The sequence below is a fragment of the Lytechinus variegatus genome, chromosome 2 (genome assembly GCF_018143015.1).
Source record: "Lytechinus variegatus isolate NC3 chromosome 2, Lvar_3.0, whole genome shotgun sequence".
NCBI lineage: Eukaryota > Metazoa > Echinodermata > Echinoidea > Temnopleuroida > Toxopneustidae > Lytechinus > Lytechinus variegatus.
Genome location: NC_054741.1, coordinates 56,622,369 through 56,649,408, shown reverse-complemented (window position 1 = coordinate 56,649,408; position 27,040 = coordinate 56,622,369). Strand labels below are relative to the sequence as shown.

Genomic DNA, 27,040 nt, shown 5'->3' with positions numbered 1-27,040 from the left:
GATTTCTTGATTGTGCATTCGTTATGCTGCCCCAATTGAAAATTCGGCGTCTTTCTCCTTGCTCATTCTTTACAATAATTTCAGCATGTTTAGTATTGATCCTCGAGCATTTTCCCCCCTCACATGCTCTTTCCCCTCTCCCCTTGTCGGCCTCTCTGTAAGTCTCTCCTCTCTCTGCCTCTCCCTCTCTCCTGTCTGCATATCTCTTTCTCACTCTTGTGTTTATTCATATCTCTCTGTTTGACTAGTAACTCTATTTCTTTACCTTGCCTATGTAGACCAGTATACCTACCTGAAAATAATCGAAACAAATTCATAAAAAGACATACACACCAGTACAGTCAGCTTTTATAATTTTATTCATTATAAAGAAAATCAGCAGCTCTTTCAAAGAGAATAGGATATGAAGTTAATTTGTTAATCTCAAATAATAGGAATGGATTTAGAATTGTAAATGGCAACAAGTGCATAAACATTTCAGCAAAGAATGCAAGTTTTAGTGTTTCTGGGAAGATATAAAAAGATATTTAAAAAAAACTGCAATCTTACCAGAGGCATGAAGGCATAGTATATTCAGTGCAATACTGCAATTATAGTTTTGAATATGAAATTGTGCCAAAATTCTTTAACCTCTTTTCAATATTACTTCCAGTTTAAGCTGCACAATAAACATGATAGTGACCTGCAATTGGTTTACATCATTTGCCATTTTGGCAATGAAAATGATGATAGTGATCTCTCATTGTTGATAAACATTTCTTTTCAATTTGACTATGAAATAGTAGGTATCTCATGGTTGGTTTACCTCTTTAGCCTTTTAAGTATGAAGTATGATATTCTATTTTGCATCTTATCTCTTTATTATTTGTCTCGATGAAGAAATGATGTCACGTCCTTGCCTTTTCTTGTCTTTGTTTTGCTGCCTTTTAAAAAACAAAGACCATATCGAATCAATTTGAAGTTGAGCAACATTGATGTATAGATGAAAATCAAGAAATCTGTATTTTAATTCACATATAGTGAAGAACAGTGACTCCAAAATAACACACACACACCAAACCAAATACATTGGACGGAACAAAAGATTATGCACTCAACATAAACACATCTTTCAAAATGTTTTGCTACTCCACCCATTCAACTATTATGAAATATTGATTTTAAATATACATATTGGGATAAAGCCATTTGATCTACTCTTTTAATCAAAACATTGTATCATTTCAGATAAATAATTCTCTTTTTTCTCTTTCTTTATGGCTACTAGAAATTTCCCGTACAAGATATAACCTGAGTTAAAAAAAAAAGAAATTACCCCTCACACCCCCTCATTTGTTAACTAGTTAGTTAACATGTATTGTATTTTACCACAATGCCTTATGGCACATTTATATATCCTTTTTAATCAATTGTGAAATAAAGATTAATTGAATTGAAAAATTGAATTTGCGCACACAACCACACAACAAATGCCGAGATTTACATTTGGAAAGAGTACTTACACTTAAACAGAAACTAATTTTTCTACAGGAACTCATTTAGGGAAAGATTTAGGATTTCCTTCTGAGATAGGCCGACATTCGCTTGGTCTATAAGCATGTAGGTCTGCTACAAAGATAGTCTAATACCACATGGGATAAACCCATTTGGTCTACTCCCAATCAGATCTAATTGCCATTTGGTCTACTTTGCACATGGCCTGATACTCACTTGGTCTAATTGTCATTTAGTCTAATGCCTGATGATCTAATTTCCATTTTCTCTATTTTACACTTTGCCACGTGAAAATTTGGTTCTATCTCACCATTTAGACTAAATGATGTTAGACCATGAGGATATTAGATAAAATGAGAGTAGCAGAAAACTGGAAATTAGACAAAGTGGTAAATGGGTTGTAGAACGAAATAGGATTAGACTATGTGAGATCAGTGCCCTGTTGTACAAAGAGTTACGATGGATCCGATCAATCACAACTATGGACGGCCAGCAACGTCAACATCTATTATGCATGTTTGTTCAAAATATTTTCTAGCTGTGGTGTATATTCATGCATTCATTGTTTTCTTGAAAATTCACTGCGCTTCTCCTTGCATAAAAAGGACATTGTGCAAATTTTTCGTAGAATAAATTATGACACTAATGGATTTCCATAGAGTTAAGATTGATCGGATCAATCGTAACTCTTTGTACAACAGGGCCCAGATCAAGTGGAAAATACACCAAGCAGGTCTTTAGACCAAGGTCCCCGTTTCATAATACTTGTTATAGCAACAAATGAACTGTTTCTATAACAAATTTACCATCAGCCAATCAGATTGAAGGAGTTCATTCAGTAGCTTTTAACTGTTATGAAACAGATCTCAAGTGGCAATTTACCTTCCTTTCTTTTTTTCAAGAAAAATTATGTAATCATAAATAATCAAGTGATGCAAATATGTATCGTTACTATAAGGATGATTTTTAATGGCCCTCTAGCTTCCTATTATGAACCTACTTGAAACTTTGAAGTCAGTAGCCACATGACCATACAATGAAACTATTGATTGCAAACATATAACAGGTTAACAGATATTTTCATATATACAGATACAATGGATTTTAAGCAACATATTCAAAGTCTATGCCATTTCTGGTTTAAATGAAGACTGCCCTCAAAAACCAGCACACACCTTAAAGGATTGGTACACATGGTGATTCATGTGATGTTGGGGTGTAGTGGTCTAGTGGTCTTTCAATCTGGGGGATGTGGGTTCGATTCCCAGCCATGGCGTGTTACCCTTCAGCAAGAAATTTGACCACATTGTGCTGCACTCAACCCAGGTGAGTTAAATGGGTACCAGCAGAAAGTAGTTCCTTAAAAAGCTGTGCACACCAGAATCGGTAGACTAGCTTGGCCAGGGTAATACAGAAGTGCCTTAAGCACCTAACAAGGTGGATATGTGCATTGTACAAATCCTTCATTATTATTATGATTATTATGTTAACATGATAAGAAGCCTATAATAGAATTAAAGGATTAATAGTAATAATAATCATACTAATAATGATAACTATTTTCATAAAAATAATTTAATCTGAATACAGCTATCCAACTATGAATAATTGTTTATTCAGAAATTCTAAAATTTGGTAAATAGATGGTTTTGGGGGTAGATTTAGTTACTGATTACAAAAACAATGGAATAGCTCATCACTTTGTCCACAGGACAAAAAAAATGAATGTGTCAATGCAGTTTTCTGATAAATTAGAATGTATTTATGGTTATCAAAGATATTGGATCATCCCAAATTTATTTTTGTTTCCAACTCCTGCTTTGATGACAGTGGGTGATTTCAAGTTCAATGTTGGTGTTAGTGTTGGTAGCATAATTTGGATTGTGTGTACTAGCTCCAAAACTTATTCTGAGTTTACACAAGCAATCACAATATTGATAGCTCAACACCTTGTGAGTGACTTTTAGGGACCATCTTCACTTTCATGTTTGGTGTTGTGCTCATGTACATGTAAAAATTGACCCAACGCCAACACCAAAAGGTCGACACTGAATTTCAAATCACCCAATGTGAACAGGGTTTCAATCCAGCGGAATCCCTCCTCCTGAGCTCATGCTCTGGGGATCGGTGTCATCCAGCATCACTTCTGTTGTCATGGCAACAAAGACCTGTTGCAGCATCTCCAAAGCTTCCATGGCTCCTGGTTCCAGCCCTGGGGTGCCCTCCAGCTCTGTGAGATGATCCCTTGCCAGGGCCACATCATTCCCTAGGAAATAGAACAAGGGATGAAGAAAAGGGCAATACGCTTGTTAATTGATAAAGCTTAACCCCAGAGTATTTTTTAAAGTCATTTGTATGAAATTATACATGACTTTGAGCACAATTGATAAACGTTATTGGGAACAAATCAAATTATATTCTATATCATTTCAAATCAAACCAAAAGTCTTATATTCTTGTGGCTAACAAGTTTTTTTAATGTAAAAGTTCTACATTTGTCTAAATTTGAAAGGGGTATATGAAACCGAGTCCCACTTTGTTGAAAAATAACGGAAAATACACCATACACCAGTCTTAGTAAAGTCATGCACAACTCATAAACCAGCCTTCATGAAAGGACCCCTGCTGAATTACAGAAATGAATGGCCCCTATATAAAACAAAAAACAAACAAACACCAGGGGCCCCGTCTTACAAAGAGTTGCAATTGATCTGATCAATCACAACTATGGATGGCTAGCAACATCAACATAGGAATGTTCAAAATGTTTTCTGGATATGACGTAAATTACATAAATTCATTGTTTTTTTTGACAATGGTGAGTTTGCTTTTGTTTACAAAGAACATTGTGCAAATTTCATGTAGAAAAATTATGACACTGATGGATTTCCATAGAGTTACAAATGATTAGATCAATCATAACTCTTTGTAAGACGGGGCCCTGCTATGAAAATAGTATGTATGATTGTAATTCAGTAACATCCTATGAGGACTGCTAGAGTGAAAGATCAAAACATCATTGCATTAAATATTCATCTTGGCATGAGATAAGAAGAATAGATTATGCATATAAGTTGAGCTTCTCTGCTGTTCAATAATAGATGGACAAGGGATATTGAGCGTGCGATAACCAAACCTGGACAACAAGCAAGGATACTGAATGTCTGTTTTGGATTTTTTGTCAACAATATAAGTATTTTATCCAGGGTTCTTGAGTTCTGACAGATTAAATCCTCTAAAACACAAACAGGAAATGTCCATATACATATAAGGGCAGTTGAAGATTTGTCATAATGTATTATTCATAACTACTGAAAAACTATTTTCCAGTTCTTTTCCTCAAATTTTAACATTCATCATTCATCACTTACTTCAATAAATACATCACATTGAGAACGAAAGCCAGAAAACAATTGAATATTTTGAAAACAAGCCCATTAGTTATGGGTTATCAATGCATGCCAGCGCCATTGGTAGAGTGGTCTCAGATGAATCCAAATCTTGGCACAAAAGCCCCCCCCAAAAAAAAACAACAACCTTAGAACCACCCTCACACACTGCACCAATTATGGAGCTGACGGTGTGCTATTCATGATATGAAAAAGTGAATTTGAACTTTTTTTTTAATTCTGCTACTGAACAAAATGGAAAACTGAATGTAAGGTGTTTAATTATTAGATTTGGTTGGAGGGGGGTGAGGGAAAACCTGGCTGAATAGGTAACACATTTTCTTGTTGATGGATATCAAGATCGCATATTCACATGAAATTGATATGGAATATATAGAATTTGACAAGCTTTATCTGGTGGATAAAGCCAATACGGAGGATATAAAACTGTAGGGAGGACACAAAATTGCTATGTAAAATCTAAGCAAGATCAGCTGGAAAAATAACCATGTTAAATATATATAAGATTTGATGTAGCTTCTATTAATAGATGCCAGATGACATAGTAGTGGAAAGTGCCTGCCAGAGAGCATGCATCTATTGAACTTTTGCTTTTTGCTTTTGAATGACCATTGCCATTTACAATGTTGATATGATGTCATGTTTATTCATTTTCCCATGTAACTTGATTATGTTGTTACTGAGAACCTATATTAAAACCTATGAAAACCTGTATTTCCTTATATTGGAAATTGATATATATTTTCCTATTACACAAAAAGAGGAAAAAAAAACACATGAAAGCTGATGTACAGATGGAAAAATGTCTGACAAAAATATCAGGTTTATATGTCCACTTGATGAGAATCTGTCATTCCAGATTGAAAAGATTTTCTGCTTGAATTATATTGTCTTTAAAATGAATGTGTTTTCTCAAGGAATTCAAACTTCATTTTGCAAGCACTCAATTAATCTGGTGAAATATGCTGATTCATGTACAAACTAGACAGATTTGTGCCACTAACAGCCCTCAGACAGTCCAGAAAATAAGAAATATCACAGAAAGATTTCAAGGTAAACTTTCATTTTCATTTTTATAAGCGATATTGAACCCCCGAAATATGAAATGAAAGAGTATATCTTATTTAGAAATTATTTCACAAGACTAGTAAGGAAAATTATTCAAATTTCAGGTAGCCTATTGCAAATCAAAATTATTGAGAGTGAGACACACATTAGGTTTGTCATATTCAAAACATTCATGAAGACCACGCACCTTAAATTATGGGAGGTCATAACTGGGATTCCCCTTTAACATACCTAAATCAACATAATATTCTTATACAAATTCATATAAAACCAATGATGCACATCTGAAAACTATTTTTTTCACATGAAGTACATATGTGAAAAATTATTTAGTATTGGTAGCTCCTTTTCTTTGTTTCTGGGGATATTATTAGTTGGTCGGGAATATAACCACTAATGCTGCAGCCAAGTTTCAGGGTACTCACGGCAGCAGACCACCTAATGAGACGAACAAAAATCTCCTTATGGAAATTGGAAGAATATTTGATGATGTACTAAAATGACAAAGATGAAAATATTGGGTCATAAGTAACACCTATCTCTGATGACTCTTTTGTTTCAACATATTACCAATGGAAAAATAATGACAGGCATGTGACTATAAGGTTGCATCAGCTGCATGAAACACTCAATAGATTGAATTATACCCTGTATCAATTAAATCCTGTATGCTGATTGGTTTAAATAGCACCATGTGACCAAACCTATTCAATGTATTTTGCGATGATGTCGAAAATGAAATGCCCACGGAAGAAAATTTACTATTCTATGACGTCAATGATGGAATAGTGCACTATTCCACTATTGATGTCACAGATAATGCAATCTCTCGGAGACTCGGACACACCGATCAGCGATGTGTCTCTATTTCGGGCAAGTCCCATGAAGGGACGGCGCAGGCACTAATCTGCGTTCTGCTGAGTGTGTGGGTTCAGGAAAAGTAGCTCAGTAATTGTAGTGTGTTATCTATATTTTGATTCAGATTTTTTAAAAATGAACTACAGGTACAAGAACTAGATTATCAAAATCTATTGTTTTAACTTATTAAAAGTAGGATATAAAACAAATATACCAGGCCTTTATATCCAAAGCATAGAGGGAATTATTATTCCTCGTTTGTACAGGCAAAGTAACTATCAACTAAATAGTAATGGTAAATAAATAGTTAAATAGTAATGCCAGTCTAACCTCAGACAAATAAGTCCCACTATACTTACTCAAAGCCTGTTATATTTGTATACTATGCAATGGTTTGCACCCTCCATACTGCAAAAATATTTATTTATTCATATTTCATGCCCATCAGAAACATCATAACATGAGCTGAGAGATTTCCTTCATAGAAGAAAATGTATATAAATGAATTTGTCTTGTATCAAGCAAGCAACAATTACTCTTTGTTGACTTGATACTTCTGAATTATGCTTGCTTAGAATATCTTGCCTCATAAATGCATATTACTGTGGTAAAATATCTTCTAGGTTTATGAAAATATAATGACTCTCTCAGAATCTCGGTATAGGATAGGGGGATGTTATGAATTTTTCTCTACCCAATATCCAAGAGGATTAGGGCAGGATGAATTATGATCATCATCATCCTGTTCTAGTCCAATATCTTACCTATTGATGAAAGAAGGTTGATAGAGGATAGGAATCCAATCATAAACTCAATGCATACAAATAAAGTGAACACTAAATGAGTAATATGGGATCTGCCATTCAGGCAGAATTAAGTGGGAGGGGTTTCCCCAGTGGAGTAAGATTATAGCTTGAAATAGATGCACATGAAAAAAATCATAAAAGAAGACCTACAATACATAGCAATGTGTAATTGTATTTTTTAAATACACTTTTCTGTATTTCAACTTCGTGGTCACTGTTGTAAGCTTATTTGCTTTCTCAAAATCATCATGGATTTCATTGATTTTCATGTAAATTATTCAGATTGTATATTATGGGTAGTTACATGAGAATTGTCATGTGCATAAGGTTTATATCAAGATACAGCACTATATATCAACTGTGAGATAAGAAGTAAATCCCAACAAATTAATCAAATAACATCTAAAACATGTACCTAAAAGAGTTTGATTATACAGATTGTCAACATAAAAATTATGAGCGATATCCCCCAAATTTGTTGCCCCCTCAAAGTGCTCCGATAGAAGATATGGCATCAATGGAATGGAATGTGTATAATCATAAAGGTATACATGCATCAAATTAATTATTTGATGCATGCTTCAAAGAAATGAAGTGTTTAAACTTTTCATTAACCACTGGTAATGGGAGTTTGTTGAATTAATATTACATGACAGACGAGAAAGCCATCCAATGTAAGTCACAAACTCAAACTTCTGAAATTTCATAATGCTCCTGTTCTTTGATGGATTTCCTTCAAAGTTCAACCCTTTATCAATATTCTTATCCTTTTTTCTAACGCCTTCCATTTCAGAAACGAACTTAAATGTCAAGTCCACCCCAGAAAAATGATGATTTGAATACATAGAGAAAAATCAAACTAGCATAATGCTGAAAATTTCATCAACATCGGAAGTAAACTAAGAAAGTTATGACAATTTAAAGTTCCACTTATTTTTCATGGAATAGTTTTATGCACAATTTAGTCACATGCAAATGAGAGAATCGATGATGTCCCTCACTATTTATTTTGTTTTATATTGTTTGAATTATACAGTATGTCAATTTTTAAAGATTTGACAACAAGGTCCCACTTGAATGAACCATAAAATGGTTATGGTTATGGTAATTCCACATGTCCAGGGAGAAATAAAACTTTGTTTCGCAGGACAATGAGGAGAAAATTAGAACATTTCATATTTCATATAATAAAATACAAAAGAAATAGTGAGTGAGTGATGCCATCAGTCTCCTCATGTGCATACTGATGGGGATGTGCATACAACTCTTTTTTGAAATTGAGCAAAACTTAAAAATGTCATAACTTTCTTATTTTACATCTGATTTTGATCAAATTTTCAGTGTTATGCTTGTTGGATTTTTCTCTTTTCATTCATATCAACTTTTTTGGGGGTGGACCTGTCCTTTAATATCAGGGTTAATATTCCCTTTAATCATCATGTTAGAAGAGTTAAGGCTAGGCAACCACTTGAGAACTGATTTGTAAACACTTGCAAACATAAACAATGGAAGGAATATAACAGCCATAAATCTTTGCATTACCCCCTGCACCACATGAAAGACAACGATACTTTACTCCTAATTTTTCATCAACCCTCAACCTACTTTTTTTAAAGTCAATTTTTTTTTCCTGATGAAATGAAATATTGCCAATCAGGAGACGTGTCCGTGCTGATCTTTCTGAGCATCATATATCATAATACTTTAACACAAGAAGATAGTCAGACCTCAAAACTCATTGCAAGAGTTATGACATGGGAAGCTTTAATGTATTTGTTTTCTCCCTATCAATTTGATATGAGATGAGTGTCATACAGAAAAAAAAATATTGATCAATTTCCAAACCTTTTTTTACTTACCTTTCCTCCTAAAAGTAATCGACATGATGTTTGTAAAGGAAAGTTCTTTAAAACTTTAAATTTCTTGCAAGAATATATTTCAAATGCAAACTATTGTCCATTCCAAATCTTATTTGTTTTCTCAAAATGGGTTTTATCTTTTCTTTTCCTTGCTGCATGGCATTTAATACCATGTTCATACATGTTTTATGTGATTCACAAAAATCATTATCATTATTGTCAATATCTTTGTTTTTTTTTGAAAAAAATGAGTTTTTTATAATTTAGAGCAGACCCATTGTTCTGTCATCAAACTGCTCTAAAGCAAGATAAACGCAGGCTTGTTGCTCTTTGTGACATCACACTCAATCTCATATAATTTGATAAATTTTTTTGAATTATGATAAATATTCCTATTCATTAGGTTAAGTGGAACTAGGTTGTGCCTTCTCAATACAATATTCATCTGAATTGTCTTGGGTACTGGAAGGAGGATGGATGAGGGGTAATAATGAATGGGTGAATCTCTGTGGGTCGATTTAATGAACCAATATTTATTGAGTGAATCTGAATCTCAGCCGCACAGGATATTACACAGGTCAGGCATCATGGTCTGACTGGTTGCATTTCTCAGAAAGGGACCCCCTTTCACACCCGAATATTAACACCTATAATTCACTATACTCAGGACATATTTCCATAACTGTAGACATCAAATTGAAAGAAGCAAAAGGCAAATTCACTGGTACTGATCACTGACAGAGGATGATGTCATTAAGTGTAAAATCACTTTTTCTCATTTTTGTAGTAATGTATATTACCCAAAAAAATCAAATGTTAAAATTTTCTGTAAACCAGTTTGACTTCCCATAAAAGTATGTATCTGTTTACAAATTTCAATGCAGGCACTTTTTTGGAGGCGATGCTTTGTTAAGAAAAAAGTTGACATCCCCCCTCTAAAAAAAAAGTTTTCACTACCAAGTGAAGGTGATTGTGGTCAAGAAAAAAAAAAGATTTTCTCACCAAAATGAAGGTGACATTGGTATAAAAAAAAACTCCCAAGCATCCCAACCCCCGGGCCATGATGTTATTCATCCACGATCTGTGCATGCCATAGAAAAAGGTTTATACTGAGTGATCTATAGTAGATATGGATATAGTATTATAACCGTGAACTCCTGAGGGAAACTATAGTTAAGTGCAAAGATAATCATGTTTAGTATACAAAATTTATGTTGTTATTTTCCTCAAGATATGCCCCCCATCCTCATAACGTTTTCTGTCTAGTTCAAACGACTTTAAAGGTCCATTATATATTACTTTACAGTGTATCTATTTAATTCCTGCTTTAAAAAATTTGCCTTTAAATCTGAACAAATAAAATATATACATAGGCTTAAAAGAGAAATGAATACATAGATTTATACATTAAAACAATGTTTTCAAACTGATGACCATGATTCCTGGCCATTTTGATCAACTATTTACATGAAATGTAGTTTATGTATGTAATACTTATCCACATATTTTGAAGTGTGGCTGTGTATATATCGATGTTTCCTGAATACTCGATTTATGCAGCTTGCTCATATCATCATTATTAAGTGCATTGTCTGGGAGCCTGAGACAAGTGTTGCCTTTAGCATGTTTGTATAAATCAAATACAAATACATCACAATGTCATTATTAAACAAACATCCCATCAAGTATTGTATTGGAAGGGAAAAGACTGTGTGTTTAAGGACGTTCCACAGTTATGTTTCTGTGCATCATTACCTGCGCATATTTTACACCCTGCGTGCTGATGTCACAATGGATGAACAGGTGATGAATCAGCTGTAGGTATGAGCAGATTTTTCTCATTATCTGCACATCCAATGTGTTAGTTTATGGAGCTAAGAAACTGGAATTATTCCATGCACCATTTTTTAAAAATACCTCTACAATTTCAAAATACTTTATTCTGCAGTGCTGCAAAGTAGGACAAATATGAACCCGACTTTGAATAAATGGTAGAGCGGTTTGCAATTTTTCCTCACATAGATACAAAGAATTTGGCATGTTTTTGGTGCTTTAAAAGCACATTTGCCTCTAATAAAAGTGCTGATAGTTTGAAAATAAGCACATGAACCCCTATGTTTTAATGTTTGCACCTCTTAGGTATACCTTCCTCTACAACTTTGCAAAGTTAGGTGAAATTGTGACATCGGTTTGAATAAAGGCATGGTCACACCGCCCGAGCATTGTTGGAGCGGTCGTGGAGCGGAGAGAAAAAAATCATCACCGCTCGCTACCGTTCACCATTTTCGATTTTGATTGTTTTTTTTTGTTTTCGATTTATGTTTTCGATTTTTTCCCCAATTTTGTGAGCAAAATTCGGCCCTTTCCCTACCACTCCACGACCGCTCCAACAAAGCTCTGGCAGTGTGACCATGCCTTAAAGTACAAAGTGCAGCATTCACTGCACTTCTCAAGTTTGTTACTGAAAATTTCACGTTTTTGAAATTGGGTTTTTGTTATCTTTGACACCTGTTAGACTCAAAAGAGAAAACAAATGCAATCTGAAAACAGTCTCCATCTTAACGACACAATTATTAACTATTTTGCAAGATTTGATGAAATTTTAATGGATTCTGACTGAGTAATAGAGATTCAAACTCATTGAAGTGATCTTGTGAGGTCTAAAAATGCCAAATTCTTTTGAATGCGTAATTCTTAAGAACATCCATTTAGGTGAACATTGAAGCTCTATAGCAAAAAAAATCAAGTTGAAGGACCCATATTAATTTTTGCATATATGGAATATTCAGGTGCTAAAGTATCGAAGTATGCAAAGTTTGGTGAAAATGACATGGATTTCACTTTAACTGTGGAACCTCCTTAAGGAGAATAATTGCGTCCAGCAGAATCTACAGCATCACAATTCTGAAATGTCACAAGTAATCAATAAGCAGTCACCATATATAATTAAATGTTACAGAAATCAATCTTTCTGGCAATTTGTGGGGAACAAATAAAACTCAAGAGCAAATCATTCAAATGCACAATTTTCACAGAGACTGTCTTAAAAGGCCAATATAAAGTCATTCATCTTGCACAGCCTTGCTCTTGGAAACTGCCTTGATTCCTATCTTTGCAGACAGTGTTAAGAACGAGAGGTGAAAGTCCTCACGCAAGCTCGCGGCATCTCACATTACCAGATGAGATGCTTATCGCGGGACGAGTGCATGGACGAACATGACAGCTGTGGCGTAATTTACAGCTGATCTCTGCAGCTTCTCTCCCACCGAGCTTTATACCCCGGAGTGTTTCCACTTTCTATTGGTAGCCATGAGATAGGGTGTTGACCCACTTCAGATTCTACTTCAGTTTTTCAAAGTCTTGTTCCTCCAGCCCCACCCCCCTCCCCTCCCAGAGTGAACCGCTGCGGAGAGGATGCCTTCAGGGGAATCCCCAGACGATTAAGATAAGTATCCAGACATAAGAGGAATCAGAATGGATCTCTCTCACACAATCACAAACTGAGCAAAAGTTCTTTTGGTTCACTGTTGAAGTGTTAGCATTACGTAAGTTTCCTGGATATCTTAATCATATGAAAGTCGATGTAAAAGGCAGGAATACTGAAGTTTTAATTAACTGAAATAAATATTGCAAAAACAGATATTGGTGAAAATATGATTTATAAACTATTCATATATAAAGATATGGACACATTTGTTTTCATTTAAAGCATAGTAATCTTCATGTATTCATATTTCACTTCTTTTAAATTCAAAACAAACTTATCATACAGAAAACCTATCAATAACACAAACGAACCCAACTATCGATAGAGAGTGCTTTTATAATTTCACATACATACTATCATAAGCTACACTTTTAAAAAGTCATGTTCAGATCTCTGGCTCCTTATTCATGTCACTTAAATATTTTCCTTGATTCAAGTTTTAATTATTAATATAAGTTAAACAGAAATCTGTATCTTTTAAAATTCAGCTCCTGTTTACATCCACGGTCTCAAATTTTCTGATTTGTTTTCATGGTAACATTGAAGATCAAATGAAATTAGTAAAATTGCTGGGATACTCCAAGCTCATGGAATATATGATGTTTTACTTTCTATGACAACAAAATAATTTTCTCTTTTGGCATTTCCCAGTTATTTTTTTTTAGCTCCAACAATAATTGTATCTCATTCACATTAAAAGACTTCTATATCCAATGGTCACTAAAATGCAGAAGTTAAAATTACAAATGTAAACAGGGCTATCAATTGCTTACTAGTGTTTCATACTAGTTCTTTAACTTCTTTTCACCTGAAACAGCAGACCTGGAGGTCGCCACCAAACTATTTGACAACGAAGCAGTAATTAAATCCAAAATTAATGAAAGTTTTAAAATGATGAATACATCGACACCAAACAAAAATCAACAAATGAAAATAAAAATTATATCAAGTTTGAAATCAACAGATTATAAAATCAACATAGTTTATTACAGTTATGTTTCAAAGTTTATTTTCAAGTTTTATTATTCACTTTGGCCCTAATAATCATGTACAGTATACACAGGATAAAGCATTAACTTAACAAACCCAATTTGAATACATTTACAGCACTGCTTCTCTATTGGTCATGAAGTAAACATCAAACCTCTAGATCCAAATCAGTGCAGGCAACATTATATTAACAGGATTAACCTACTTACAACACTTATTACTATTCAGGGAAGCTAAGGTCACACCAAGGTGTTAGTCCAATTAAAATCAGTCTAACAAACTGGTATCTGGGTTAATTTGATACTTAAAGTGGATAAGATAAATGCAGCAGAAAAAAAATGAAGCAAAAGTAAGTTGTGATATATGTCTCACTGCACATTGATTGAAATGATAAAGATAAAACAGGTATTACATCTACTAGGAGTAGAGCAATCCTCCTCTTTATTCTTCCTTTCTACTAATGATGTAACTGTTGCTGCTGCTACTACTACTACTACTACTACTACTACAACTACTACTACTACTACTACTACTACTACTACTACTGCTACTATTACTACATGTATTTACTACCACTACTACTACTACTACTACTACTACTACTACTACTACTACTAGTACTACTACTTCTACCACTACTACTACTACTACCACCATCACTACTACTACTACTACTACTACTACTACTACTACTACTACTACTACTAATACTACTGCTACTACTATTTACTACCACACCACTAGTACTACTACTACTACTACTACTACTACTACTACTACTACTACTACTACTACTACTACTACTACTACTACTACTACTACTACTACTACTACTACTACTACTACTACTACTGCTACTACTACTACAATTTTAATTGTTTGTACCAATAGAGCCACCATTAAGGGCAAATCTATATTTGAGAAATGTTTTTTGATAACATACAAATGTATTTGATTCCTCATGGAGAATGTAAAATTATAATTCATAATGATAAGTTGTACTGTACATGCAAATCCTCTTTATCATCAAATCAATGCAAACCAAATTTTTCTTTCATATTATACGATATAATACATATATATATTGATTCTGCTTAATATACTTATTAAGCAGAATCAATATTTTCCTAGCCTGACTTTGATGAAACTATCAGTGCCATGTTTGCCTAATATTTCTTTAATTCATTCATATCAGTTGGTTTGGGAAACAGCTCTGTCCTTTAAAATATGTTCCTTTAAATGTGCCAATAAAATCCAACAGCAGGTGCAAGTACTAGTTCCGAGTATTTCCAGGTAGAACTAGTTAATGACACTGCACAGCATATAGCCTACAGGATATTGACACACATGTCCTACAACGCACGAGGCCCGTCTCTATCAGCCCAAATATTCACGGTTTCCTGCCAGTAAAATGCCCCGATGAGAATAATCTTGAGATTACAGTATTTGTAATACAGTCCAAGGTTGTGTGTTCTTATAGAGGCCATTCTCATTACGCTTTCTAAAACTAGTTTATTGGAAACTGATTTAGGAAACCAGTTTGGAAGATCGCTTCTCTAGTGTTTCCACTTGATCACGCGAAAGTGGTTTTCAAAATCACTTCACGTAAAGCGATCTTGTTGCTATGGAAACACTCTCAGTGGGGTGAGACGTTTCACGTGAAATTCAAAACCGCAGTGTAGGCATTCTACACCTGTCATGTGGAGTAGCGCGCTCAAAAGATCACTTCCTGAAGAATAGTTGTGTCCTCACTTATGCTAAAACTTGTTTAAGTTGGCAAAGCGATTATGAAAAATACATCGCAAGGTGGTTTTCTGAACCGGTTTGAAAGATCGCGTCCAAGATTGCTTCGACCGTTCTCACTACATGTTCAACTAGTTTAAACTAAACTAGTTTTAGGAAGATAGTGAGAACAGTGTCATAATTCATGAGCCACCAGCATGGATAATCATGAAAAGAAAGCAAAGGCCGCGAACGAGAGAATTAAGAAACTAAAGAAATATTCAACTATATACCATGATTGAAGTAGCTGGGAAGAACAAGGGTTAATCAGCAGAAGTATGAGTGAGATCCTAGTGTTTAAATGAGGTTTGTAATCACTTTAAGAAAAGAAACAATGATCAATTTTGTAGACCAATAATGTGAATGAATGAGAGCATAAGGGTATTGGAGGTTCAGCTATTTTGTGGGAGTCAGTTCAAGGTTAAACTTTCCCAAAGTTGCGAAATATCTCTCTACATGTATTTGGTTAATTATCCAAATACTTTGCAAGTGAAGACAAACTATGGATTTCATTCAGAGTAATTTAATGACCCAATATTATCAGACACAATTCAAAATGTGCCTGCTTCATAAATCAGATTACATTCAATACTCAAGAAGTAATTTTTTAAAAATTATGACAAAAGTTTTTCTGTATTGGTCCAATATATTGAGGTATTCCACATTTGTTCAGAATGCTATATATTTATGAGCAAAGTCTGTAGGTGCTATAATCTTCTGAATGCCTACAACCCATTCATCATTATTACATCATCAAAGCCAGATTAGGTCACAGCGTTCAGAAAGGCTGCAGAGGATAGCCGAATATTTCAAGGTAAATTTTTCAATGCGTTGAGAACAAATGTTGAATTCCTTGAAGTAAAGCTAAATGATAGTAGATGCAGTAAAACACTAATTTCATGTGAAAGTCTGTAAAACCAAGGTTAAGTAATTTCCTATATCATCGTGGATGATACAAACAGACAATTGGGTGGTCATTATATTGGATTCTGTAAAAAGTCATTTTGAGATTGTTACCAGAACTGGAATTTATCTTTAATTTTACATATGGGCTGATGGAGATGTGGTCTTTGTAATGTCCAGATTCCACTTCATTATCTGCTGATGGGGCTATAGTCTTTAGATTAAATGCGAGGTCAGTCTGATGGGGACCCACCTTAGGTAGAGCCTCAAAGAACAGGAATATTTAACCTGTTGCCTACTTAAACCAAGTGATCTCTGTGCTTAGTCTATGAGACTTAATGAATTCAGAAGTAAAGGAGTTTATATTGGAATGTTGCTTTAGTATTGAACCAAATTGGTATATCTCTCCTCTTGAGTATTAAAGGAATAATAAATGAACTCTCTATGACCCCATTTCTCAATCCTAAAAAAAATCATTATTGAAATTTCAATTTTAGAGGCAGTATTGGTATGAACCTGCCCTCTACCGTTTTTTGTTGGAACTTTAGAAAGTGGTTGTGAGGTACCATGAAAAAACAAGAACTAAAAAGAGCTTTAATGGCAAAACAATACAGCACTATTGTACAAAAGATGATTTTAAAAAAGCTAAAAATGTAATGAAATGAATAGTGTATAATCTGAGGCTTCTTTGTTCTTCCCCGTTAATGAATTCATTTAATTTAAAAAAAAACATTCATTTGAAAAATGAGAAAAATATGTTATGAGAAGATTGGAAACAACTTTCTGTTTACTTGGCCATCTTGTTCTCTTTGTTAATACCTGACCTACAGATGCAGGGTTGTAGACTCTATGTGCGTCTCGTAGCTTAGCTACTAAAGCAGACTCTATATGCGTGACGTAGATTAGCTAATAACAAGAGAACAAGATGGCCACGTAAACATCAGCAAGTTTTTTTCCATCTTTTCATATTTTTCTTGGTGGTCACTTGAAATGTAACAAAGAAACCTGGGTTATGATTGGTAAGACTGAATAAAACATGCTCGGTAATTATGTTAAGATATTCAGAAGAAGAATATGTTGAACTATTTGTAATGGATTAAATTGTTTTATCAGAATACCGGAACGGAAAAGGCAAAACCAGAACCCGCACACATCTGACGGATCCTGGTTTTCTGTATATCCGACCAAGGCCTTTTTATAACATACATGTATTTGATGACTTTTTCATTGGATGTTATAGAATATCTGCATGGTTCATATCATACTGGTATACAATTTAAAACCATGTCTTTTCAGCTGCTTACATTTTAAGTAACATATTTGCCTACACTACATGGCAGCTACATGTAGACACACAAAAAATTAAAATTAACCCAAAGTCCCCCGGCAAAAGGACTTGCTTGCGATAATCAATAACATTGAAAATCGACCAACACTAAATGCAATGATTGTCACTCCTAAATTTCAGAAGCATCCCCCCCACAAAAAGAGCCCTTACTCCAAAAAGGTACCTTAGTTTACACTTTATACTGATTTGAAATTAAGAAGGGGGTAGAGTTCTATTTGTGTTCAACTGTAGGCAATAAATGGGGCAGAGCAAGAGATCCATGAATCTGCACCTGCTTTTGATTCAAAGAGGTTGTCTAACCTAGATATGAACTTAGTGCGTAGTCCCTAGTTTTCCTTGATACAGAAAATGGGAAAAATGCACAAAATTCAAGAAAACACAGAATTCACTGAAATTTAAGGGCCAAAATATTGACTGCAAAGTAAAACTTCCATTAAAAAAAACGCCATGAAAATCAGAGTAAAATGCATAAAACAAACACTGTGCATAAATTAAAAAAATCTGGCCATCAATACCCTTCACAGAATTAAGTACGTGTATGACAAGCTATACCTGCACTGATCTGCACAGAATAATAGATATTCTTTTCATTACTTATATATAACTGCTTTATCAGAAATTTTGTAGATGTCACAGAAGAACACATAATGTGTTGTTTAGAACACCAAAGATCATGTCTCAGACAACAGGAAGCTGGGGTCTCTAACTTAGAGAAAATTCAAAGGGGAATCCTTGCAAATTCATGAATTGACTGAAAAAGCGGGGAATTAAGAAACACAAAACAATGACAATTTGATTGAAACTACGTGGACAAGGGATAATGTACATGTATCTAAATAAGTTTTTTGGTACAGCAAAATCGTAAAATAGCCTTAAAAGTAGGCATACTTAAGCTTTTTTGTACTCATCGGGGTAAAATTGCATGAATGAACAGAACACTAAACTGAAACAATTTATAATAGAACTGAAATAGACAATGGATGCTATACAATGAGCTGTGGTTGGCTGTTGAGGTATTACAAATTATGGTTAGTAAACAGTAATTTTAGTTACTTGGCTTCAATAGTGGCTGTTTACTAAGCCTAATTTGTTTACCTCGAGTGCCAATCACAGCTCGTCATTTAGCGTCCATTTTCTCTTTCAGTTCTATTATATATTTTTTCATTCTATTGTTCTGTTCATTCTGCAACTTTACTCAGATGAGTGCTTATTGAAAAGCTTAAGTACATCCGTTTTTAAGACTAGTTTATGATAATGCATTTGATAACAGCAGGCGACAAAGAGTCACATTTCCTTCAGTTTTCCTTTAGATGATTAAAAGAGGAACAATTTTATTTTTTTTAAATAGGTATTACTAGATTGTAGAATCAATATTTCAGCAAAGTTCTGAAGAATCATATACATGCAAAACCTGCTACAAAAAAGCCATTTTGTGAAGCATCTATAAAATAAAAAGCATAGCAAATTGTGATGCGATACCAGGAAACTTCTTGATTGGACAACTTGGTGAAGCTCTGTGAATAAGACCAAATGGTAATGAATGGTTTGACTTACCATGTGGCTTGGACGCTGAACTACTCGTAGCTGAAAACTTTTGGACGTTTGCTTGCATCATTTCTACATTCCCTTTCAAGACTGTGTTCAGGTGGGAAAGATCCCCTTCATCAACCAGCAGGGCAAGATGGATTATTGTTTGGCATAACTGTGTCAAAATAAAACGAGGATACCATCATGAATGCATGTGCAATCAATGAATGCAACCCCACAGACTTTTTTACACTTGGGTAACATCTAATAAATATTTTGCTACTTACTGTAGCGCCATCATTACACAGTAATTGTTAAAGGTTTCCTATATTCAAACCCTCAACAATTTTCAAAAGTTATAAACTTTGCCTTGGATGTGTGAAAGTAGCTAAGAATTCCAATCTACAAAGAGGGATGCAATCAGCTGATTGAAATCAAAGAATTAAGTCCGATATGACATCCAGGAAAGGTCAATAGTTATGGTAAAGTTTTGCATTAAAAAAAATGTTTCTTTCTGACACATTGTCCATGCAAATACTCAAATGCCCCCTAAATCTTCAAGTGAAATCCGTGCTTTATGCATCTGTCATCTTTCTTCTCAAGACAAATTTCAATTACAGTGCAAATCTTTGGAAGAATTAATGTTTGCATGGGGAAGTGGCTAGATACTCTTCCATGAAGAATTAACCTTCAAGTGAAAACATAATACTTCAGTGATGGGAGTTCAAAGCTATTATCTCCACCACAATACATCACTCAAGCTCTTATTACCAAGGTTCACATCTGTCATCATTTGCAGTCTACCTTTTTTTTCAGCCAGGGTGCAATTACAATAAATCCCCAAGTCCTGAGCCAGTAACACCAAGCTTTGCAATCATCATAGAACATTTTATTTTACGATTGATTGCATTGACTACAATTTACAATTATTTGTGAATATCGAATTACGATTAACCGCTGTTAGTGTCACGGATCCCTGATTTTTAAAAACCAGGGTCCCCTGCCATACAATATGCAAACAATATACAAATAGCGAATAGGCATGAGTGCGATGGTGCAAGATTTTGCACGAGGTGAAAGAAAGTTGCTCTATTCAATGAGGTGTTAGCCGAGTTTAATAGAGCGTTTCTTTCTTTCACCGAATGCGAAATCTCGCACCATTGCACGAATAAGAATATTCGCTATTTGTGTTGTACAACGCCTCGGAATCTAGCGAAAATATGAAAAAACAAGAGTTTTTCCCTGCAGTATAATCTATGAAAAGGGAGCAAAAATATTGAAAGCGAAAAGCAAAATCCCACAAGCCGGGCCCACAAGAGCACATGATCTTGGACAGCATTGCGCATTTAGCCAGCGGGCTGTACGCGCATTTTCACCTTATTCAATGAAATCGCATTGTGACGTCACCTCTTAAAGCAGTGCAATGGTACATTTTGGATGGTACGTCTTGTGTGCAACGGTACGAATGTGTGACATTCAGTCTCCCATTTGATCGCGTACAACAAGCTAAGTAGGCGTTGTACAATGTTAAATGAAATCAATCGTAGAAATTTGATCTACCTTCAATTACTTAGTTCTGTGTTACAGATAAGCATGTGCTTTGTTATAAATATGAAGTGTAAGATCATTTGTCATTTGGATGAAACTGAAATTATCTTCAAACTGTGAGCGACAATTTCGGTCCAAATACCTGCCATCCCCCCCCGCTGCCCCTTGCCCTTAAAGGTCAAGTCCACCTAAGAAAAATTTTGATTTGAATCAATAGAGAAAAATCAGATGAGCACAATGCTGAAAATTTCATCAAAATCGCATGTAAAATAAGAAAGTAATGACATTTCAAAGTTTCGCTTATTTTTGACAAAATAGTTATATGAACGAGCCAGTTACATCCAAATGAGAGAGTCGATGATGTCACCCACTCACTATTTCTTTTGTTTTTTATTGTTTTAATTATACAATATTTCAATTTTTACGAATTTGATGATTAGGGCCTCCTTGCCTGAAGCACAAAATGTTAAAATAATGGAGTTACACGTGTTCAGGGAGGAATGAAACTTCATTTCACATGACAATGACGAGAAAATCAAAATATTTCATATAATAAAATACAAAAGAAATAGTGAGTGAGTGATGTCATCAGTTCCCTCATTTGCATAACCAACCGAGATGTGCATATAACTGTTTTGTGAAATGAAGCGAAACTTTAAAATGTCATAACTTTCTTATTTTACATCCGATTTTGATGAAATTTTCAGTGTTATGCTTGTTGAATTTTTCTCTTTTTATTCAAATCAAGTTTTTGTTGGGGTGGACTTGTCCTTTAATAAAAAGAAGGATCAAAATGTGTTGTTAGGGTTTAGAATCCTGACAAAATAATAGTTTGTTAAATTCAATATAAAATTTACAGTTACGGTCAGATGAACATCTAAGTTGATCAAGGTTTTTAAGTTTGATTTTTAGTTTTAAGGTTTTTGTTGAATTTAAGGTTTCTAAAAAATTTAAGATTTAAAATTTTCAGACAGACGGTTGGAGGAAGAGTGGCTTTAATTTAAATGTCTTAATTGAGAAATAGTTTAATAGTTTCTTTGGCATTTGGTTAATAACATTATGCAAATTCAAGAATATAATTGCAAGTTGAAGTTTTGGATCACCAGAACAATCAGTTCAATAACTTCATCCCTTTTTGTATCCCCACTGACCTGATCTCGGAGAGTATCTCTGTATTTCAGCTCGGATATCTCAGACACTTGACCGATGACGGCCATGGCTTGAACCAGACATGACCACACCTCAATGAACTGATCGACGGAACCGTAATCGAGTCTCTTGGAAGGGATTGAAAGTGCGAGGGCACCGTTGATCCGAACCTGTTAATTGTATGGAGTTTCAAATAGCAAACATAACTGGTTATGTTACGAAATTTTAAAAAGGGAATGGTTACACTTAATTTTTCAAATGCTCTTCAAATAGTAAATGACTATTCACAAACCATCAGAAGCATATCCAGGATATATCAGGCAAGGCAAATACAAATATAAGAAGAGGGATATCCAGATGATGACATCATAAACTGTCACTAAGGGATATCTCAAACCCTGGAGCACCTACCAATCACAAGGATGTAAACAAATTTTCTTGATTACTTCTTAGTTTTGTATCTCTAAAAAAATCCATCCTACCAGATTAACTGCTTCAAAGAGTTAAAGCACTCAGCATCTAAAGTGAAGTAGTAATCATTTACATTATTTCAAAGAAATCCTGCATGTTGAGCAGTCCCATAACTAAAGATAACATCCTAGGTTTATTTCATTGTATTAACATGCAGGTGTATTTTCATGTAACTTTTTGGACACCATCAAAGCATATTGGAGACTTGAATGAGAAAACACTGTCAGGATTCGCACAGAAATTTGGAAACAGAATTCCATGACAAAATTGCTGCTTTCCAGGACTTCCCGTGACGTCCTGGGAGTGATGTAGAATTTGGAACGTCACAAAACTGGGAAAAATGGAAATCATGAACACCAATTGTAATAGCAGAGTATGAGAGTTGCCAGACATGTCAAACTGGAAAGCTGTCATACCCGAGGTAAATGCAATTCCATGACTTTTCACAAATTTTCCAAATTCCCTGACTTTGGGAACCCTGACTGTGTGGAAAAGAAATTGCTCTGATCTTTCTACTCCACACTTAAAAATATTTCATAATAATCAAGTCTCACACAGCTAATTAAAGTAATCTTTATTCTTCTCACCTTAAAGTTCTTACACTCTGTGATGACCTTAATGAGTGACCTATACACATCTGACCCCCATGATGCTGTCCCAAGACCAAGGCTAGTGTTCCGGAACATGTTCCCAAGAGCATAGCAGGCATTCCAACGCACCTGCAAATAATATGATTAAAAGTGAAACCGTGTGAAAGCTGTAAACAAAATACATGTATGTATCACAAATGTATGAAATAATTTTCTGGTATTCAGAAATTCCCATGATTTGTGTATTATTTTACAACTTAGAAATCTACAGAAACAGCACTATGAACATCAAGTTTTTGTAAAATATGCATATGAAATAGTGTTTTATGTTCAGGAAAATTTCAATTGCTATTACTATTCTTATTCAATTATTGTTCATGTTACCATGTTGAAGAGCCATGAGCACAAGTACATTATCAATTTTAAATTCATTTCATTTAATAGAGGATCTTAATAAGATTTAATATTCTTATATTGGTCAATGTACGCATACAAAAAAATTTGATTTCCATTGGCATGAACGATAGGTATACACAAAGATGAAAGGTACAATATATCATAATTCAATATTGAAAACTTTACATGAAAAAAAACAAGGTAATTTATTATTTTTCTGCAATTACTTTAATACCACTAAAAATTCAAAATGCATGTGGATAATGATAAAAGGTCTGTATGCTGCTATAAAATCACCGCATCCTAGTAGGATGCGGAATATAATCATAACTTAAATTCCAAACAAAATAAGTAATAGTCTACATAATATAATAACATTTATGAAAAAAAATAGAAATTTAAAATCTTATTTACCTTCACAGCACCTCCATTAATATTCTTTAGTAGAGCCATCACAGCTTTCTCAATGAGAGATTGAAAACTGGATTTTGCTAGAAACAATAAAGACAATGAAAGAAATAATGAGGTAAGATGAAAGCAAGAGAAAGAGCGGGAAGAAAAAGAGAGTAGTGAGAGAAAAGTAGAAAGGGGGGCAGAGAGAGGGAGAGACAGTAAAGGGGGAGAGATAGGAGTGGAGAGAGGGAGAGAGAAAGAAATAGTAGGGGTGAAGAGAGCACATACAAAGAATTGAGAAAAAGAAAGAGAGAGACATACAGAAATAGAGATAGAAAGAGAAGAGGGAGAGTGGGTGATAGTAAGAGCAAAATGTGGAAAATGGTATTTTGTCATTAGATTCGAATTGAGAATAATTACATTGTACAATAATCATAAGCATTTACAATGAGAAATAAGGCAAAAATAACTACTCTTCATGGATAAAAAAACCCCATCAAGTCAACAAGATAAAAAATACTTAACACCATCATCATTCAAATATTTGATAATTCATGAAAAAATACATAAATGTGTCCATGTAAAGGAAGAAATTGAGCAACTGGGCTAATAAGAGAAAGAAACTTGAAGGGAAAACAAGCTTGACAAGACTAAACAACAAAATGCGACGGAGCACTAGAAAAACAAAGACCTGACCATTATCTTCCCCGGATTAGGGCACATATTAATCACGAGCAATACATGGCTTCAAAGATCGAACATTCGGCAAATCCATGAAAATATCGCGCAGCAGGAAGTAGGGCAAACCGAATCAGCAACTACTTAATATGCATAGGTTTCTAACTCCTTGACTTACAAACTCATCCCGCTATCAGAAAGAATTCATACATCCTCTTTGTGTATGATGAAAAGTAATCTCGTAACAAGAGGAGAAGGGAGAAGGGGAGAAAATTAAAAGGGCAATGATGTACAGTGGGAAAAGAAACCCATCTCAGGCCCTAGAAAAGGAAGACTTTCCAAGAGATAACAGAGGCACACGTAATGGGCTTCTCCTCATTCTTATATTACCATGTACAGGTTCAAAATTGCACATTCCTGTCTTAAAGTGATTCCAATTGCAGGAATGATCGATGGAATAAAAAAGTGAGTTTCTCAATTCTTTTTATGATATCTTGTAAAATTATTACAGAAAACTGTCCATTCAAAGGGCAAATATATGTTTAAAAAATGACAAATCAAATAGTTGCATTTCATGAAGCAACAGTGTGCCAAACATACACTTGTTGTTTGCAAGTACCGGTATTAAAAATAACTGCATAAAATTTGCAAAGCTTCTAAACTGTAAAGCGCAAATGCATGAAATACGAATGATGGACACTGCCATTTTTTTTTCAATTCGCATCCTTGCATAATCTTAGATCTCAGTCTAGCAATTTTTTTTTCTTCACATTTCATAAAACACACAGTGAATATTATCCTTATCCTATCCAAGACTCTGATTACTTCACCATTGATATCAATGTAAGTGATAACATCATAGTATTTTTCCCTATAAGGCATTTCCATGGTTTCTTTGTTTGGTGTATATTAACTCTGAGTAAAGCAATGAATACAGAAGACAGAGAGGAAAGTAACCTCATCCAGTGATTCAAGTCTTTCCTCATAATCTTTGACCCAAATCTTGTGAGGTGAGAACGACATCAGCTACCATGTTATCTTCACAGGTTGGCCTTTATCACACAGCAATCAATAGGAGGGTTCATTCACACACCACAAAAACGTTTGGGTGATTTCATGTTTCAGTTGGTTTAGAGGCATCGAACTCTTGAAAACAATTGGAAATTTAGCTTTTTTTATTTCAATTCAATATTTCAATTCAAAATTCAATTCAAATGCAAAACGATATTATTTTCCATATCTTTAAAATATACATCATCATGTATATACAAGATAAAAAAAAACATAATTGCTAAAATTCATTGATGAGGAAAAAATGAATGAATTAAAAGCAGAGTTTGTAAATAACACTGTTCCCTTTTTTGTTCAAAGAAATTATAGCATGGAAAATGAAATAACAAGGCAATGATAAATAACTACAAAACACAATTAATAGAACACAAAGTAATACAATAATCAAACAAACCAGGGGAGAATGTGCAAGAGTGGAGGCAGGGGGGGGGGCTGCAAAATAAAATATTACAGTCAGGAGAGCAACTTTATTAGTAATCATATCCAGAAAGTAGGACGAGTTTCAATTTACATTTGAATGAACTGAGATTATTGCAGGTTGAAATAGTGTTGCTTATAAAAGAGAATTCCATATCTAGGTCCCTGATGTCTAATCTTAACGACATTTCGTTTAATACTTTTGGATAATGAATGGAGTTTTAAGTGAGATCGGGTATTATCATAAGAGTGTACATCCATATTAAATTGGAAGAGTAAGGAAATGTTAGGAGGCAACATTGCACTTTTATTTTTAAACATAATTAGGGCAATTTGTTATATGAATATAAACATATTGATTGTTTTTAGTCTGAAAAATAGTGATTGAGAATGGGCTAAAATGTGACTGTGAGATGATGTACAAAATTCTTAAAGCCTTTTTTAAAAAGTATTTAGTATTAGTCCTAATTTCATTGAGCCTGTAGAGGCCCGAGTGGTATTGCAATATTGGAGTTTTATTCAATTCAATTTCAATATCAGCTGGTTTAGAGTCAAGAAAAAGGATATTCAAGATTTTTTCTCTTCTTTTTAAATAATTCCTGAAATTAAAACTTTAAGAAAATGTGAAATAGAGATGCAAGACCGTTCAAAGCGCATCAATCATCTCGGCCTGTTTCCCCCTCCCCCAAATGAGAAGAAGCCTTATAAATCAAAATCTTCATCAAATTTCATAAGTTATAGAGAAGGCAGAAGCGCATATATGACCTAAATAATAATCTCAAGCATCACTCTTTG

The 27,040-nt window shown here is 34.2% G+C and overlaps 1 protein-coding gene across 1 annotated transcript in view; it reads right to left on the bottom strand.

Moving 5' to 3' along the window:
- Nucleotides 1–2,156: 2,156 nt before the first annotated feature.
- Nucleotides 2,157–27,040, bottom strand: part of LOC121408440 (HEAT repeat-containing protein 6-like) — a 61,382-nt gene continuing 36,498 nt past the window's right edge. Inside the window, exons 19-23 of the mRNA XM_041599914.1 lie at nt 24,101–24,177; nt 23,288–23,419; nt 22,232–22,399; nt 19,560–19,707; nt 2,157–3,760 (exon numbers count right to left, since the gene is read on the bottom strand). Of these exons, the coding sequence (XP_041455848.1) occupies nt 3,576–3,760; nt 19,560–19,707; nt 22,232–22,399; nt 23,288–23,419; nt 24,101–24,177 (710 nt within the window). The 3' untranslated portion in view covers nt 2,157–3,575. The remainder of the gene's footprint in view (nt 3,761–19,559; nt 19,708–22,231; nt 22,400–23,287; nt 23,420–24,100; nt 24,178–27,040) is intronic.